At 33.2% G+C, this 15763-nt stretch overlaps 1 protein-coding gene across 4 annotated transcripts in view; it reads left to right on the forward strand.

Annotated features, from left to right (window-relative positions):
• Positions 1–15763, forward strand: part of RB1CC1 (RB1 inducible coiled-coil 1) — a 100826-nt gene that overhangs the window by 31160 nt on the left and 53903 nt on the right. For all 4 annotated transcript variants that reach the window (XM_059166457.1, XM_059166460.1, XM_059166461.1 and 1 more), the window contains 6 exons: positions 263–689; positions 5745–5915; positions 14558–14742; positions 14909–15095; positions 15181–15262; positions 15517–15578. In XM_059166457.1, coding sequence (XP_059022440.1) covers positions 263–689; positions 5745–5915; positions 14558–14742; positions 14909–15095; positions 15181–15262; positions 15517–15578 — 1114 coding nt within the window. The remainder of the gene's footprint in view (positions 1–262; positions 690–5744; positions 5916–14557; positions 14743–14908; positions 15096–15180; positions 15263–15516; positions 15579–15763) is intronic.

Below are 15763 nucleotides of genomic sequence, written 5' to 3' on the forward strand. Positions count from 1 at the left end.
ATTTGAATTTTTTATAGCTTAAGGTTTGATGAAAATCATGTGTCCACTTGTTATAGTGTAAGCTGGCTCCCTTTACTTGAGAGTGGTATTTTAATGTATTAATGATACCCTTCTCTGTCTAACTTTTTTTTTTAAAAGAACACAGACTATATATGCATAATGTAATAAAGAGGTTGTAGTTTTTGTGTGTATAGTAATTAAATGCTATTTCTCTGGCTAGAGCAGTCTCATAATTTTACTGACAGCTCTTTTGTATTTTAAGTTTAGGAACTGCGGTTTCAGTAATGGCCAAGATTCCACTGTTGGAGTGCCTAACCAGACATAGTTACAGGGAATGTTTGGGAAGACTGGATTCTTTACCTGAACATGAAGGCTCAGAAAAGGCTGAAATGAAAACCTCCACTGAACTGGTGCTCTCTCCTGATATGCCTAGAACAACTAACCAATCCTTGTTAACCTCATTTCACAAGTCAGTGGAACATATAGCCCCAGATACCACAGATGCTGAAAATGGAAAAGAAATTAGGGAATCTTGTCAAAGTACTGTCCAGCAGGATGAAACGTCAGTAGATGCTAAAGACGGTGATCTGCCTTTTTTTAATGTTTCTTTGTTAGACTGGATAAATGTTCAAGATAGACCTAATGATGTGGAATCGTTGGTCAGGAAATGCTTTGATTCCATGAGCAGAGTAAGTCATGTTAATTTGGTATTTCTTGGGTCATTTCAGCTACACAAAATTATATTATTTGTACTGAATATTTTATATAATGGGAGAATGACAACACATTATTAACAGTAGAAATATTGAGCCTTGATGTGAGACTCTTGGACGAATCAAACCTTTTCACTTGTAACCTAATTTATGAATTGTTAGTAAATTTGTGAAAACTGTTAGAGGTCATATACATAAAATTTCTACTGCAATACAGAACATTTGAAGTGTCCGCTCAAGTGGTACAAATTTTGGTGGTAGCACTTTGAAATATATTTCTCTCTGACCTTGTAATATTACTTAGATGTTTTACTATCTCCTATCCTTTAATTTGTTCCTACAGTTAGGTTCTTTTATCTTCTAGGTAAAACTTGAGCAGTCTTAATGTTTTCATTCTTGTGCTATAGGCATGGAGCACTCACTGAATATAAGTAAATAGGTAAATGGTAATATTTGGCCACTTCTAGCCTGCCACATTTTTAAGTTAATAATATGCTCACATTTATAAATGCTATAGAACTTTGAAGGTCTTTTGGAAAATATTAAAGATAAAATTTTGTTTTTAAGTTAATAACATGCTCACATTTATAACATTTTTAAGTTAATAACATGCTCACATTTATAAATGCTATAGAACTTTGAAGGTCTTTTGGAAAATATTAAAGATAAAATTTTGTTTTTTACAGTTAAAAAATTATTTTTGGCGAGAAAGATTTATATTCAGTGAAATATTCAGGTTCTTTAGTGGTTAGGTCACAGAATAACCACCACCCAAAAGGAGATTCTGAACACTTTTGTCTCCCTGAAAATCCCGTGTGCATCTTTCTAATCTAATCAATTGCTGACTTTTAAAAGAAGTTTTAAATATCGTATCTGCCTGAGATACTTTAAAATTCAAAATTTCAACATTGTATTCTTGGTTGTATTTTGTAATTATAGTGAGCTCATATTCTGGATTAAATTTTTCTCCAAATATACTTCTAAAAACTTTTAGACCTGGGAAATAAATCTCTCTTAAAATATGATCCATGGGTGCCTGAGTGGCTCAGTCAGTTATACAGAAATAACAAAATAGTATTTTGAAGGCTGCAGGTGTCTAAAGATAATTGGCATGATAGCCTTTTTTAAAAGGGTACTCAATTACAAAAAAAAACTTGTTCTTTGAATATTGAGAAAGGTAGTGCATTGTCTGGAATGCCTAGAAAATAGCACATATCTTTCCAAATGGAAAACTTAAATAAATTCTAGGTTTCTTCTTCTTTAAATTTCCACTTCCTTGATGACATCCTTTAAAGCAGGAATTTCTTTTTGGCCACTTATTGTCATCAAAGAAAGCTTCAATTAAGACATTTGCCAAGGCATGAAAATATGTAATATATTATGCAAAGATTACTGCCTAAAAGGGATGAAAACTTGTGTTCCTGTTTAAAATGTTGACATTTTAGTAGCCTAAAAATTCTAATACATGATGGTAATTAGAGTGATTGAAGTGTATATATGTGTATTTAATATATATATATATATAAAATTCTGCGTGAGTCAGAATAGGGTTATAGACTATGAGGAAAATCCCCTTTTAAACGGACTTGAAATTGGCTTTGCATTTACGTGTTTAAATGAATTCCAGCACAGTCATATAATTTTTATTCGCTTTACATGATAAGAGAAAAGAAATAGTGATCCTTTTCTGACTTAATGAAAATTTATAAGAATTTATATTTATAGAAATAATCTACAGAAGTTAGCCATAGTATTATTGCTAGGGTGTCACATTTTTGACCTAAGTTAATATTTACTCTCATAGTACATACCAAGAGTATCTGAAGTCTTTGTGATAGATTACATGGCTATTATATTCTGAAGGCAAAATATAAATTTTTATTTGGTTATAGTTACTTGTTATAAAATAAGTGTAGCATAATGTAAAATACTGTCTATAATACAGCATTCTTTTCAGTTGTGCATGCCCATTAGATTAAAAAATTTTGTTTAAAAGCAGTGAAAACACATTTTGAAAAACTTGTTTCAATATTTGTTTATATATTTCTGCCTGTATTTTACAGTGTGGAATGATCTATTAGTGGGATATATTGAATAATAAATATCACTTGTCAAATTTCTTTATTAGATTAATATTTTCCTCCTCTTGGTAGATTTATGTATTATTCTTAATACCATTAATGGCATTTCTAAAGATAGATTAAAGGGAGTATGGGACTTCTCTCTCACTAGAGATGCCTTCCTTTTTATCTCACATTTATTACATAGTTAACCCATAACAACTAACCTACTTGATTATCTGATAGTAGAAAGTGCTCTTTGCCAATGAATTTTAAAAGGTGCTAAGGTTTGATGTTCTTACAAAAGCAAATCCTGTTTAAAGTCATCATTTTCACATACTAATCCCAGTTTCAGTAGTATTTGTAACATGCATTTTCAACTGCCTAAATCAAATATCTTTTTCAAGAAACTAGTCAAAACATAGGCATTATGGAACTTCCCTAAGATTGGGCATCCTAAGGGCTCAAATCCTGGCACTGCCATCCATTTATTACTCATCTCATCCATACGTCAGTTGAATCCTCTGTTTTATAATACTTGGATGGATTAATAGATGGCATTTTCATGACCTATTTAGTTTTCCCCCTCGTATACCAGGTAAAATTTAGAATTGTTGCTGGATTTTTGTGTACTCAAATATTTAGGTTATGGTGTGTTTGTATTAGAATGAATCTTGGATATTTTAGTTCAGGTTATACTATAAAAGGCAAACATTTGTATATCTGATGATTAATAATTGGAAATATGCGTATTCAGCTCATTTCTAAGCTGTTCAGATTAGTATCAGCATAATGTATTGAATCTTGTAGTTATTTCATTCAGGATTTTTGTGTGTAACTGAAATAGTGTTTGGTCTGTGCAGTGGGTGTGGATTTAGAGGTGGGATGGGAAGAATGGAGAGGGTAAGACAATTTCTAGTTTCTTATCTTTTAATACAACAATAATATTAATCTTTCCAGATATCAGTGGAAAAGTCCAAGAGTAAAATACGAATGTAGCACTGTGTTCAGTTACTGAAAATTTCCTAAATAATTAATAGAATTCTGTGGTTTAAAATACATATTTTTAAAGATGTCTCCAGAGGCACACCTGAGTGACTCGACTCGGTCAGTTGAGCATCTACCTTCAGCTCAGGTCATGATCCCAAGGTCATGGGATCAAGTCCCACATCAGGCTCCTTGCTCAGCAGGGAACTTGCTTTTCCCTCTGCCTGCCACTTCCTCTGCTTGTGCATGTGAGCTGTCTCTCTGACAAAGAAATAAAATCTCTAAAAAAGAATTTCTCCAGAGACTCTGTGGGACAAATGAAATAAAATATTAAGTAGAATAAGATTTTAGGAAGTCAGGTTATGTACCTGCTACTTAAGTGATTTACAAAATACTCTTCCATATTGCCAGTATAGTTGTATTATACTTTCAATGAATTATGAAATACAGAACTATCATAATCAGGAGCCCTGGTTTGGGATTTTTTTCTTTAAATTACTACTGTGAAAAGTCCATGCATAGTTGTAATTTTGCACAAGCTAAAAATTCAAATCTATTTTAATCCTCTTTTTTAGCCCTTTATCACCTTAATGATTTATAGCTGAACTTTGGTTTGTATAATACTTTGGATCACAAATGTGTACAGATTGGACTTAGTTACAGTGAAATTAAGAAAAGTGAGAAAATGTTAAACGTATGTAAGGTTTTCATTAATATTGGGCAAATGCTGCCTATATATAAGCAGTGGCTTTGTTAATTTTTTTGTAGCATTGTTGCAAATGCAGCCTCTTAATAATTACACTGGATTATTGATAATAACAATAAAATAGTTCGGTTTTAATTGCCTTTGTATGTTCTCTCTGTGCCGAACACTACACTGAATATTTTATGGTCTTTCAAATTCAGTGATCAGAGAAAGCATGAAGGAGGCAGTATTCGACTAGGACCCTTATGTAGAAACAGGAATGGGCTTGCAAACAGCTAGGCAGGATCATCAGTATGAAGAAAGATCAGAGCTAGAGAAACAAAGAGCTTTTCTGGATGTAATGGGTAATTCAGTTTGAGAAGAGGATAGGCCTTAGAAAGATTTAATTGTATCCAATTACTGAAGCCTTTACTATATGCTGTGTTTTTTGGATGTCATTGTGGGCAGAAGGAAGCCATTTAGGGATTTCAACAGAAGACAACTATAATGAGATAATAATAATAGAAGATAACTGGTTGGTATTCACATAGAGATATAAGTAGGTGGTCAGAAACACAAGCTGAAAATCTATGAGAAGGATTAGTGATTACAGAAGGCTTGGGAGCTCCATAGAAATTATGCTTAATGCTGAAATCATATAAAATAGTAAAGATGGGCTAATAAGCACAGAGTCCTTCTGGATTATCTGTATTTATGGATTAGATAGGAAAAGGAGCCAGAGAATGGTACTGTAGAGAAACTAGTGAAGTAATGCCCCAGACTTCCAGAGTTTGTAAAAGATTATCTTCAGTGTTTAAGAGCCTCAAGTGAAAGGAGGTCATTGGTTCTCTTTGACAATGTTTTTTAATGGAGACTATCTGTAAAAACACTACCAGTGTATTCTTTCAAGGGAAGGGGAACAGTGTTGAGAGAAATTTGTTAGGCTCCATGAATTCCAGAAAATTCGTAGATTTAAAGCCAGGGAACAGGAGAGATTGAAGAGGAAAAAAGTTGGGTTGATAAAGCAAATTCCTTTAGAAGATAGAGACTGATAATAAAGATACCTCCAGGTACCTCCTGGCACTATATCCCTAATTATGTATTCTAATATAATCAGTAATTTTTTATTGACATAATTATCCTGCTCTCAATTTTGTGAAAGTATAAGTAGGATTCCCCATGCTTTTACTTTTCTGTATTTTTTATTTTTTTTCCTCTGAAACTGTGTATCAAAATGGTGAGAAATATATTGTAAATTGTTTGCTGAAAACTTCATTCATATGTTCTGTTGTCATTTAGCTTGATCCAAGGATTATTCGGCCATTTATAGCAGAGTGCCGTCAAACTATTGCCAAACTTGATAATCAGAATATGAAAGCCATTAAAGGACTTGAAGACCGGCTCTATGCCCTGGACCAGATGATTGCTAGCTGCAGCCGACTGGTGAATGAACAGAAGGAACTCGCTCAGGTACCCTATCAGTCTTCTCTCAGGAAAACCAGTTCATAGTTTCTCTATCCTAGTAGTTTATGTGTAGTATCAATTTGCTATACACCATTATTTTTTACCACATCCTTGATTATTGTTAATGAATAGTATTGTTTGCATGAAATAAGGAAGAAGACACATTCTTTTTTTTTTTTTTTAATTTTTTATATTTTTATAAACATGTATTTTTTTTCCCCAGAGGTACAGGTCTGTGAATCGCCAGGTTTACACATTCTTAATGTTCAGGTTTGATAACGTGAGCTGGGGCCACTTTAAGTAGTAACAGAAAGATAAACCATGAAAATGCTGTCAGCAGCTGGGGAAAAAACATGTGGAAAGAACATTATAAAGCAGTCATTGTACTAAACATTTGAGTACTTCCTGCTCCCCCCTCAGAAAATTAAAAAAGAACATATGAGATTTGTAAAAGATAGGAGGAAAATGTGAAATCTTACAGATTACTAATACTTAGGTTTTTAGGTCTAATTTAATGTAGTGTTCTAAGAACTCTGTCAGAGATTTTATAACCAAAACAAAGTGATGGAATTGCAAAGAGTGGAAACTGTAGGCATTTTCTGCCATGCTAATGATTTTGCCCTCCATCCACTCTGGCAAAACACCAAAAGGGTAGACTTGCATAATCTTGATTCTAATATACACTTTTCTAGTTTAATGTTCTTCTGTATCTTCAGTATTTTTCCTCCAATGTGTTTTTAACATTAAAACATACAAATGGGTGTAAATGTTTTATTTTACTTGCATGGCATTATACAGTGTGCGGTAGGTAGATAAAACATGTATATCCTTGCTTTAATTCTTCTAAAATAAATTTCAAAATACTTATTGTATTTTTATGGTTTCCTAAGTGAATTCATCCGTCATTCCGACTCTTTTTTTCTCCTGATTTTGGATGTGGCCACCTTATTGTGAACTGAACCCCTTTATCTTGTGCTTTTGCACTGACTTGGAATCCCCTAGTACCAATGCAGAGTAGAAGGTGATAGCAGGTGTCATTGTTTAATTTTTGATCCATAGAAAGTGGTATTTCACAACTAGAATGTTTCTAATAGTTTTTTCTCTTTGTGTTAATAGAAGAAACCCTTTATCAGATTAAGAAAGTTATAGTCTGCTTCTAATCTTGAACCATTCTTGGATTCTTGAAATAAACTCAACATGGTCATAATATATTGTCTTTTTCATGTATTTCTGAATTAAGTGTAACATTTTGGCAAACTGAATTATATTGTGTATTCATTCGGTATATATTTGTCAAGTTGGGCATTGTCTTTATGATGGCCTCAAAGTAAGTTGAGAAATTTTTTGATTAGAATATTTAGTCCAGGGGTACCTGGATGGCTTAATATGGGTTAAGCCTCTGCCTTCACCTCAGGTCATGATCTCAGGGTCTTGGGATTGAGCTCTGCATTGGGCTGTCTGCTTGGCGTGGAGCCTGCTTCCCCCACCCCCCGCCTTCATCTCTGCCGACTTACGATCTCTCTCTGTCAAATAAATAAAATCTTGAAAAAAAGAGTATTCAGTCCATTTATTTAATATAATTACTATTTGTTTTTAAGTCTTATTTCTAATTTTTCTTCCAATTATATCTCTTTCTGCTTTTGCCCTTTGGATTATTTTTATCATTTAAAAATAAAATTTAAAAATTTGGGGGATGGTGGCTCAGTCAGTTAAGCATCTAACTCTTGAATTCACCTCAGGTCCATGATCTCGGGGGTATGAGATTGAGCCCCGTGTTGGGCTCCATGCTGGACATGGAGCCTGATTAAAATCTCTCCTACTTTGCCCCATAACCGCTGGTCATTTGCTCTCTCTTAAAATGATACATATATACATATATACGTATCATTTTAAAACTTATCATTAAAAAAATATTTTATCTTCCATATTAGCTTTTTTAAAGTAATACATGCATCCTTGTAAGTTCGATAGGCATTTAGAATATCCTAAAGTATCCTTTAGTGGAAAATTTAGTCTTTGTCATTTGAAAATTTCTTTAAATCACCTTTATTTCTGAAGGATGTTTTCTCTGGATATAGAATCTAGGTTTTCCATGATTTACTTCTAGGTTTTTAACAGTTTTACTAAAATACGACAAAATGTGGTTTTCTTTGTATTTCTCCTTGCGTTGCACTTGTAGTACTACTGGAAGCTGTGGTATAATGGCATATGTTTTGGGAAAATTGCCAGTTTCTCTTCAAATTTTGCCTTTGCCTTGCTCTTTCCCTTCTCATTCATTGATTCCATTTACACATGTATTAGACCTTACATCTCATTCTCTTCATTTACCCTTATAGCCTGCATTTCCCATCGTCATATCCATCTGTGCTTTATTCCAGGTATTTCTTTCGACCCAGATTAATTTTTTCTAGCTGTGAATAGCTGTTATTAAACCCATTTATTGATATGTAATTTTTGTTTATTTTTTTAGCCCTACAATTTCAGTTTGGTTCTTTTGTTTATATAGTTTCAAATTATCTATCAAAATACTCAGACTCATCCATCATCTCTTTGATTACATTAACCATATAGTAATTTAAAAGTCTCTTTATCTGTTAACTCCATTACTTGTGCCTGTGTGTCTGTGGATATAGGATTGTTTCTTATAGTTTAAATAGTTTAAATTCATGTGGTTTTGCCTTTTCACCTGCCTAATTATTTTTGATAAGAAAAACCCAGAGGATGCCTGGATGGTTCAGTTGGTTAAGCATCTGCCTTCAGCTCAGGTGGGGATCTGGCTTCTTGCTCAACAGGGAACCTGCTTCTCCCTCTGCCTGCTCCTCCCCCTGTTTATGCTCTCTCCCTCTCTATCTCTGACAAATCTTAATAAATAAATAAAAACAGGAAATATGAAGCTTAAGATAACACTTCTGGAGAGAATTTGTTTGCATGTGATAGGGGCTATCACAGTCTTACATTATCTTAATGTAACATCAAGGATTTAGTTTATGGGAAGTTGATCTTACAGTCCTTGTGGTGGTGGCCAGTCTACTTTTGTAGACTCTTACTCCATAGGATATAGCTTTTTGGGGTACTAATACAAAGTGTTTTCCATCTTCACTTCCTTTGGCTGGCCCTGATCTCCAGTTTTTTATTTCATAGCTCCTTGAGAATGTCAGAAGGATTGCTTTTTTTAATTCTTAGCTTTGGGCTCCTCTTCAGGAATCAGCACATGTCTCTAGGGCAAAGAATTCCTAGTTACTTAACTGGCTTTTCCTAGGTTTCCTCCTTCTAGATCCTGGTTCTTCTCCTTCACTGCTTTCTTAGGTCTTTCGTAACTAATGCCATAGGAAGCTTAGTCTACATTATCATTAAATTATAGTTTACCATCACTTGAGACAGCTTTGAATTTCTGATTGTTTTGTTGTTTCTCCAAGGTCATTCTTTTTTAGCCCTCAATAGAATGAATCAAACATAATTTATTTAACCAGACTTCTTTGATGGTCATTTAGGTTGCTTCTAGTTTTTCTTGTTACAAACATTGTTTTAATATCCCAGTACATCTCTGTCATTATGTGCATGTTGGGACAATCTTCAGTAATTGAATTGCTAGATTCTGGTGTGTTTGTGCATTTTTAAATATTAATTAGTAATGCTATACCCTCCATAAAGGAAAAATCAGTCAACACTCCCAGTAATTAAGAGAAGAGCAGTTTTCCTTATATCAGTATTTGCCATCTATTTCCTCTGAATTTTCATTTGCCAATTTTTTTTATCCTAATGTTTCTGTAAAAATTTATTTTATATGTAATCTGGATAATCCTTTGTCTAATGTAAATAATACAGATACCGTCTCTTTGTTGATAGTGTTGTGAAGATTGTTAAACAGAAATTTTAAATTTTGATGCAGTCAGATGTATTATTAGTCATTTTTTCGTCTTTAATAAACTCTTCATTCCTTTAAAATCTCCAGATTTCTTTATTCCTCTTTCTCTGATTGAATAAACCAGGGCTTCCTGTTTTCTTATCTAGATAATCTGTTTTCTCCTTTCTTTACTCTCAAATCTCTGGGGGCTGTTGTGAGGGTGTGGGTGGAATATGTGTATAGTAGCTCTACTACAATCAGGCAGCTAAAAGGAAGGGTGTTGCATTTGGTTATATTAAAAAAAAAAACCTAATGCTGATGTTATCCTCATCTGCATTGGATTCAGCAAATGGAGTTGTGTAATACAAGAATAGGTCATTTTCCTGGAAGTGTATTTGCTTAATAAAGGACCTAATAGTATTTATTTATTTTCTTTAAAAAATAGAGAAAGCATTTCTTGATCCTTTTTTGTTTGCTCCTGTATTTTTGTTTTTCAGGGCTGAACCCTCCCAGGGTTTCTTGAACCCAAACTGAAAAAAATTTAGTAGATCTGTCCTATACTGTTCCTGGGAAAATTTGAAAACTACTCTTTGGCATCCTGTGATCATAGAAGTACCTTGTCTAACTATCTTCTTTCCCCCTAATTTATTCCCAGCTTTTGCTAATGTTTTAAGTTAACTTTTATAGAATTTAACTTTTAAGACATAATACTCTTACTTTTAAAAAAACAGATTTTTCTGGGGTTTAGGCCTAGGTGTTTCAGTTGGTTAAGTGTCTGCCTTTGCCTGAGGTTATGATCTCAGAGTCCTGGGATTGAGCCACACATCACGCTTCCCATTCAGGAGGTAGTCTACTTTCTCCCTCTTCCTCTGCCCCTCCCCCAGCTCCTTCTCTCTTGCTCTCTTTCTCTCAAATAAAAATGTTTATGTTTTTCTTGGATATTGATACCTCAAGTAGTATAGTGTATAATCCTTTTTGACATTGAGAGGCAATTAAATTTCATTTAATTATTCGTCAGTGAATATTTTTAGTGTTCCTACATATGCTTCAATATAAGTACATTATATATTCAGAATAAAACTGAATATGTAAAATATTAATATGTAAAATAGATGGAAATCAAGGCCCAGCAATCCATAGATGTCAGCTGGGCTTGCCTGAGTAAATAGCTTTGAGAGAAATTGGCTATAATAAGATAATTCTAAATGTGCTTATGAGGGATGAGGGATAACTTATTGAAGTTAGGTATACATGGCTGTTGGAGCAACTTTTCACTCCTATATGTTTATGTGTTTGACTGCCAAAGGATGTATAGAGGCAAGGGTTTTAACTGAGACATCACTTTCACAGACAAATTTTCTCTGATTTTGCAGTCTTGATCAGATCAGATATATTTTTTCTTAGCAGGTTGTACTTAGGCTATGTCATAATTACATTTAAGTGATTATGTGGGTTGTTTTTTTTTTTTTTTTTAATGAAATTTTTTCTTTAAGAATACAAGCTCCAGGGCACCTGTCTGGCTCAGTTGGAGGAGCCCATGACTCTTGATCTTATGGTCATGAGTTTGAGTCCCACACTGGGTGTATAAATTAAGAAAAAAAATAATAATAATAATAAGCTCTAAGAAACCAGGTTTCTAATCTCTCTTCCTCGCTGCCCTAATCACAGTGCCTTGCAGGTTCTTTACCTGTAGTAAGTACACAGTCAGTATTTACAGAATGAGGGGTGCCTGGTTGGCTCATTCTATTATGGTCTGACTCGATTTTGGCCAAGATCATAATCTCAGGGTCATGTGATTGAGTCCCAAGTTGGGCTTTGAGCTGGGTGTGGAGCCTGCATAAGATTCTCTCACTCCTCCCCATTAAAAAAATAGAGACAGAGAGAGAAAGAGCAAGAATTTGGGGTAGGGTAGTCTTGAGTTTATGGAATGTTAGACTTCTCAATAAAAATCTGGTCTGGGACCTTTTCGTTATTTGCAGATGTCTCCTCTGTTAGTTTTATTATAGTTAATGTATTTTTTTCCATTGCAGATATTTTCTTTTTTTTTTTTTTTATCAGTATTTCCTTCAGCATGTGGTCAGTGAAAGTCGATAAATTCAGATTAATCATTTTGAGGAGTTGATTTTAGATTCCGTATAAACACAATTTTATGTAATTCATTCTAGCAACATAGCAGTTAAATCTTCTCACCACTCTTAAAGGAAAGGGAAAGGGTACACTTGGGTACCTCAGTTGAGTGTACAACTCTTGATTTCAGCTCAGACGATGATCTCAAAGTTGTGAGATCAAGCCACTACATCAGGCTCTATACTGAGCATGGACCCTACTGAAGATTTTCTCTCTTCTATCCCTCTGCCCCCCTCCCCACTTGCTCTCTTACACTCTCTTTCTCCAAAAAAAAAAAAAAAAAAGAGAAAGAGAAAGAAGGGATGAGACAATGGAAGGAGATTTATTGCCTAAGTATCTTATATGATAAAGACCAGTTCAGGCAGCTTTAAGAGAGTAATTTTTTTAAGACCACAACACTTTTGAGGTTTATAGACACTTCTACCTTAATTGACAGAGAATCTTAACCAGATCTGTGAAGCTTTGTTAACACTGGAGCCCTGAAAATTTATTCAGTGTGTTTTATTTCTCTAGTACTCTTTTTGTCTTTAAAGATTATCAACAAAAAAAGAAAATAATAGGAAATCTGCTCCCTAAACCAAAAGTTCACAGAATATATCTTGAGGGGAGTTGTAAGTACTGTAGTAACTAAGAGCTAGTTAGATTTCTTTTGAATGTTGTCATGATTATTCTTATTAGATAACCTACTAAAAATTCAGAATTAGGATGTGGTATAGTTTAAGTTCTGTCTTCCATCATCACTCAGCTATGTAATTTTCTTTTAAACTTACATATCATGTATATATCTATCCTTACTTACACATAAAAAATACTAATACGAAATGACATCACGGTTTTTTATACTTTTTTAAACTTTTTTTATTGAAGTATAGTTGACATACAGTGTTACATTAGTTTTTAGGTCTACAAGAAAGTGACTGGACAATTCTTTACTCATTGCTCAACATGATAAGTGTAATTATCATCTAGTCACCATTAAACATTATTACAGTATTATTGATTATGTTCCTTATGCTATACTTTTCATTCCGATGACTTATTTTAAGAAGCTTGTACTTAGGTATTTTACTACTTAGTCTAAATATTACTCTAAGGATGGTTTGATAAATACAGAAATTACTTTATTGAAAGCAGATTTAAACGTTTTTCTTTTCTTTTCTTTTTTCTTTTTTTTAAGATTTTATTTTATTTTTTTGACAGACAGAGATCACAAGTAGTGAGAGAACAGGCAGAGAGAGAGAGGGAGGAAGCAGGCTCCCCACTGAGCAGAGAGCCTGATGCAGGGCTTGATCCCAGGACCTTGGGATCATGACCTGAGTCAAAGGCAGAGGCTTTAACCCACTGAGCCACCCAGGTGCCCCTAAACGTTTTTTCTTTTGGCAACTTTGGCATGTATGTGCTTTTGGTGTCAGGAAATTCCTCATTATTGCTTTAGAACTTAATTTGGGGGATTGATTATGTTTTTCTTGGATCATTAAAAAGTAGTGGAAACCTATTAAGATTTTAATGCAATTGATAAAACCAGTAAGTTATTTTTAAGTTCAGAAAAAAATATAGCCACAGTAGAGCATATGGCATATTGAAAAGGAAATAAGATATAAAATTCCTATTGAAATTGTTTTATTTTCAGATATTAAATGGTTTTGAGTTTAGTACATGTCATTTAAATTTAAATATTTTCTTGAAATTTAGGAAGACAGAAACAGAGAGAACTACCAAAAAGTTAGAAGGCATACTATTGCCAGCCATATTGTTAAGTTCCTAGACAGATAATTATTTACAGTAGCAAGTATGGCCGTCAGATGGACATGCAAATTATAAAACTCCTGTAACACAAAAACTGTTCAGTAAGCAGTAGTAAAAGAACCGATAAGTACAACAAAAGCATTTAGTAGTAACCTTAATAAGATGTCTTGGACCTTTTTTAAGGTTTTGCTGTTGGGTTTCTTTTTTTGTTATGTTTTGTATATACAACTATCGTATTTTAAATTAATTTAGAGCCTAAACACAATCCCTGCTTAGCAGAATGATGCACAGTTCACCTATGAAAATAAATGAGTGAGGATAGCTAAGAAAAAATATAATATTTTTCTTATCAAATAATAAAATGTATTATAAAACTATACATTTAAGTCATTCTAATATGAGTAAACATATATATATATATATATATATATATAGTGGAAAAAATTTAGTCCAGAAATACTGGAGAGAGGAATGACTTCTTAATAAAAAGTACAGTAAATTGATTGTTACTCATTTGGGGAAGGGTACAAAGTACTATTGAATATCATTGGTTAGATTAGGTCAGTTATTTCATGGCTAAAATCAGTGATCATATTTTATTTAATACATGATCTGACTGACCCATGGTATAGTAGGAGTCTAGACGCATAAATTCTGGTTCTAATTTAACTGTTAAGAGTGTCTGTCCTTGGATAAATTACTCTATCTTCCCAGTGGGTTTTTTTTTTTTTTTTCCAGCTAGAAATTGAAACAACTAGATGAGCAGAGTTCTTAAAAATAATCTTTTTTATGAGTATATCTACATTCAGGATAGTAATTAATAAAATCTTTAAAAGTAGAACAGTTCATATTTAACAAAGATTTCCCTCTTAAATGAATGTTATCTTTCCTGAAACCAGGTTAATGTCCTTTTAAATATTTTCTTTCAAAGGGATTTTTAGCTAATCAGATGAGAGCTGAAAACTTGAAGGATGCATCTGTTTTACCTGATTTGTGCCTGAGTCACGCAAATCAGTTGATGATTATGTTGCAAAATCATAGAAAACTGTTGGATATTAAACAGAAATGTACCACTGCCAAACAGGAACTAGCAAATAACCTACATGTCCGACTGAAGTAAGTGATTCTCTTACATCTAATTTTGGATGTTTCCAAGTGATTTTTTAAAATTTCTGCCAAGTAATGGAGTACTTTTTATTGTTATATTGAAATACTTGATTGGTTGATTAACTTGGGATTAGATTATTTTTATAGAGCTTTGTGTCTCAATTTCATTCTGTAGGTGGTGTTGCTTTGTAATGCTTCATGCTGATCAAGATGGAGAGAAATTGCAAGCTTTGCTGCGCCTTGTAATAGAACTGTTAGAAAGAGTCAAAATTGTTGAAGCTCTTAGTACAGTTCCTCAGATGTACTGCATAGCTGTTGTTGAGGTTGTAAGGAGAAAAATGTTCATAAAACACTACAGGGAGGTATGCAAGTTGAATTCTCTTTTCATTGTGTATGAGCCTTAATGAGTTGGTGTATGATTATTAACGTAAGCTTTCCTTCTCTTAGTGGGCTGGTGCTTTAGTCACAGATGGAAAGCGATTATATGAAGCTGAAAAGTCAAAAAGGGAATCCTTTGGGAAATTATTTAGTAAGTGTTCTTTACTAATTTATTTTTAATGAAAAATGCTATTTTGTCAATATGAATGTGTTGTTATATAGGATCTATGTGATTTAAGTTACCATTGAAATTTGGAGAAATATTCTTTTTAAGGTCTGTAAAGTTGAATCCATTGTTAAAACTTAAATAAAAGAATTGCTCATTTGTTTTTCAAAAACCAGAAATTTTTTTTCCTCTGAAATACAAAGTTATAAAATTATCATATTGTTAACTTTTTTACACAGGGAAGTCCTTTTTAAGAAATCGTCTGTTTAGGGGATTGGACTCCTGGCCCCCGTCCTTTTGTGTATGTATTAATTTTCTAACTATGACTAAATTTTGTACGTATTCAAACCTTATTTCAGAAGTGGAGATATTTTCAGAAACATAGAGTCTTCTTTTATAACATAAAAATGTTTTTGGTTTTAAAAGCCATTTGTCATGAAACTTTATTAAAATATATTCATAGTTTTTGATGAAGAGTTTTCATAA

Source organism: Mustela lutreola, chromosome 3 (assembly GCF_030435805.1).
Source record: "Mustela lutreola isolate mMusLut2 chromosome 3, mMusLut2.pri, whole genome shotgun sequence".
In the NCBI taxonomy this organism is placed as follows: domain Eukaryota; kingdom Metazoa; phylum Chordata; class Mammalia; order Carnivora; family Mustelidae; genus Mustela; species Mustela lutreola.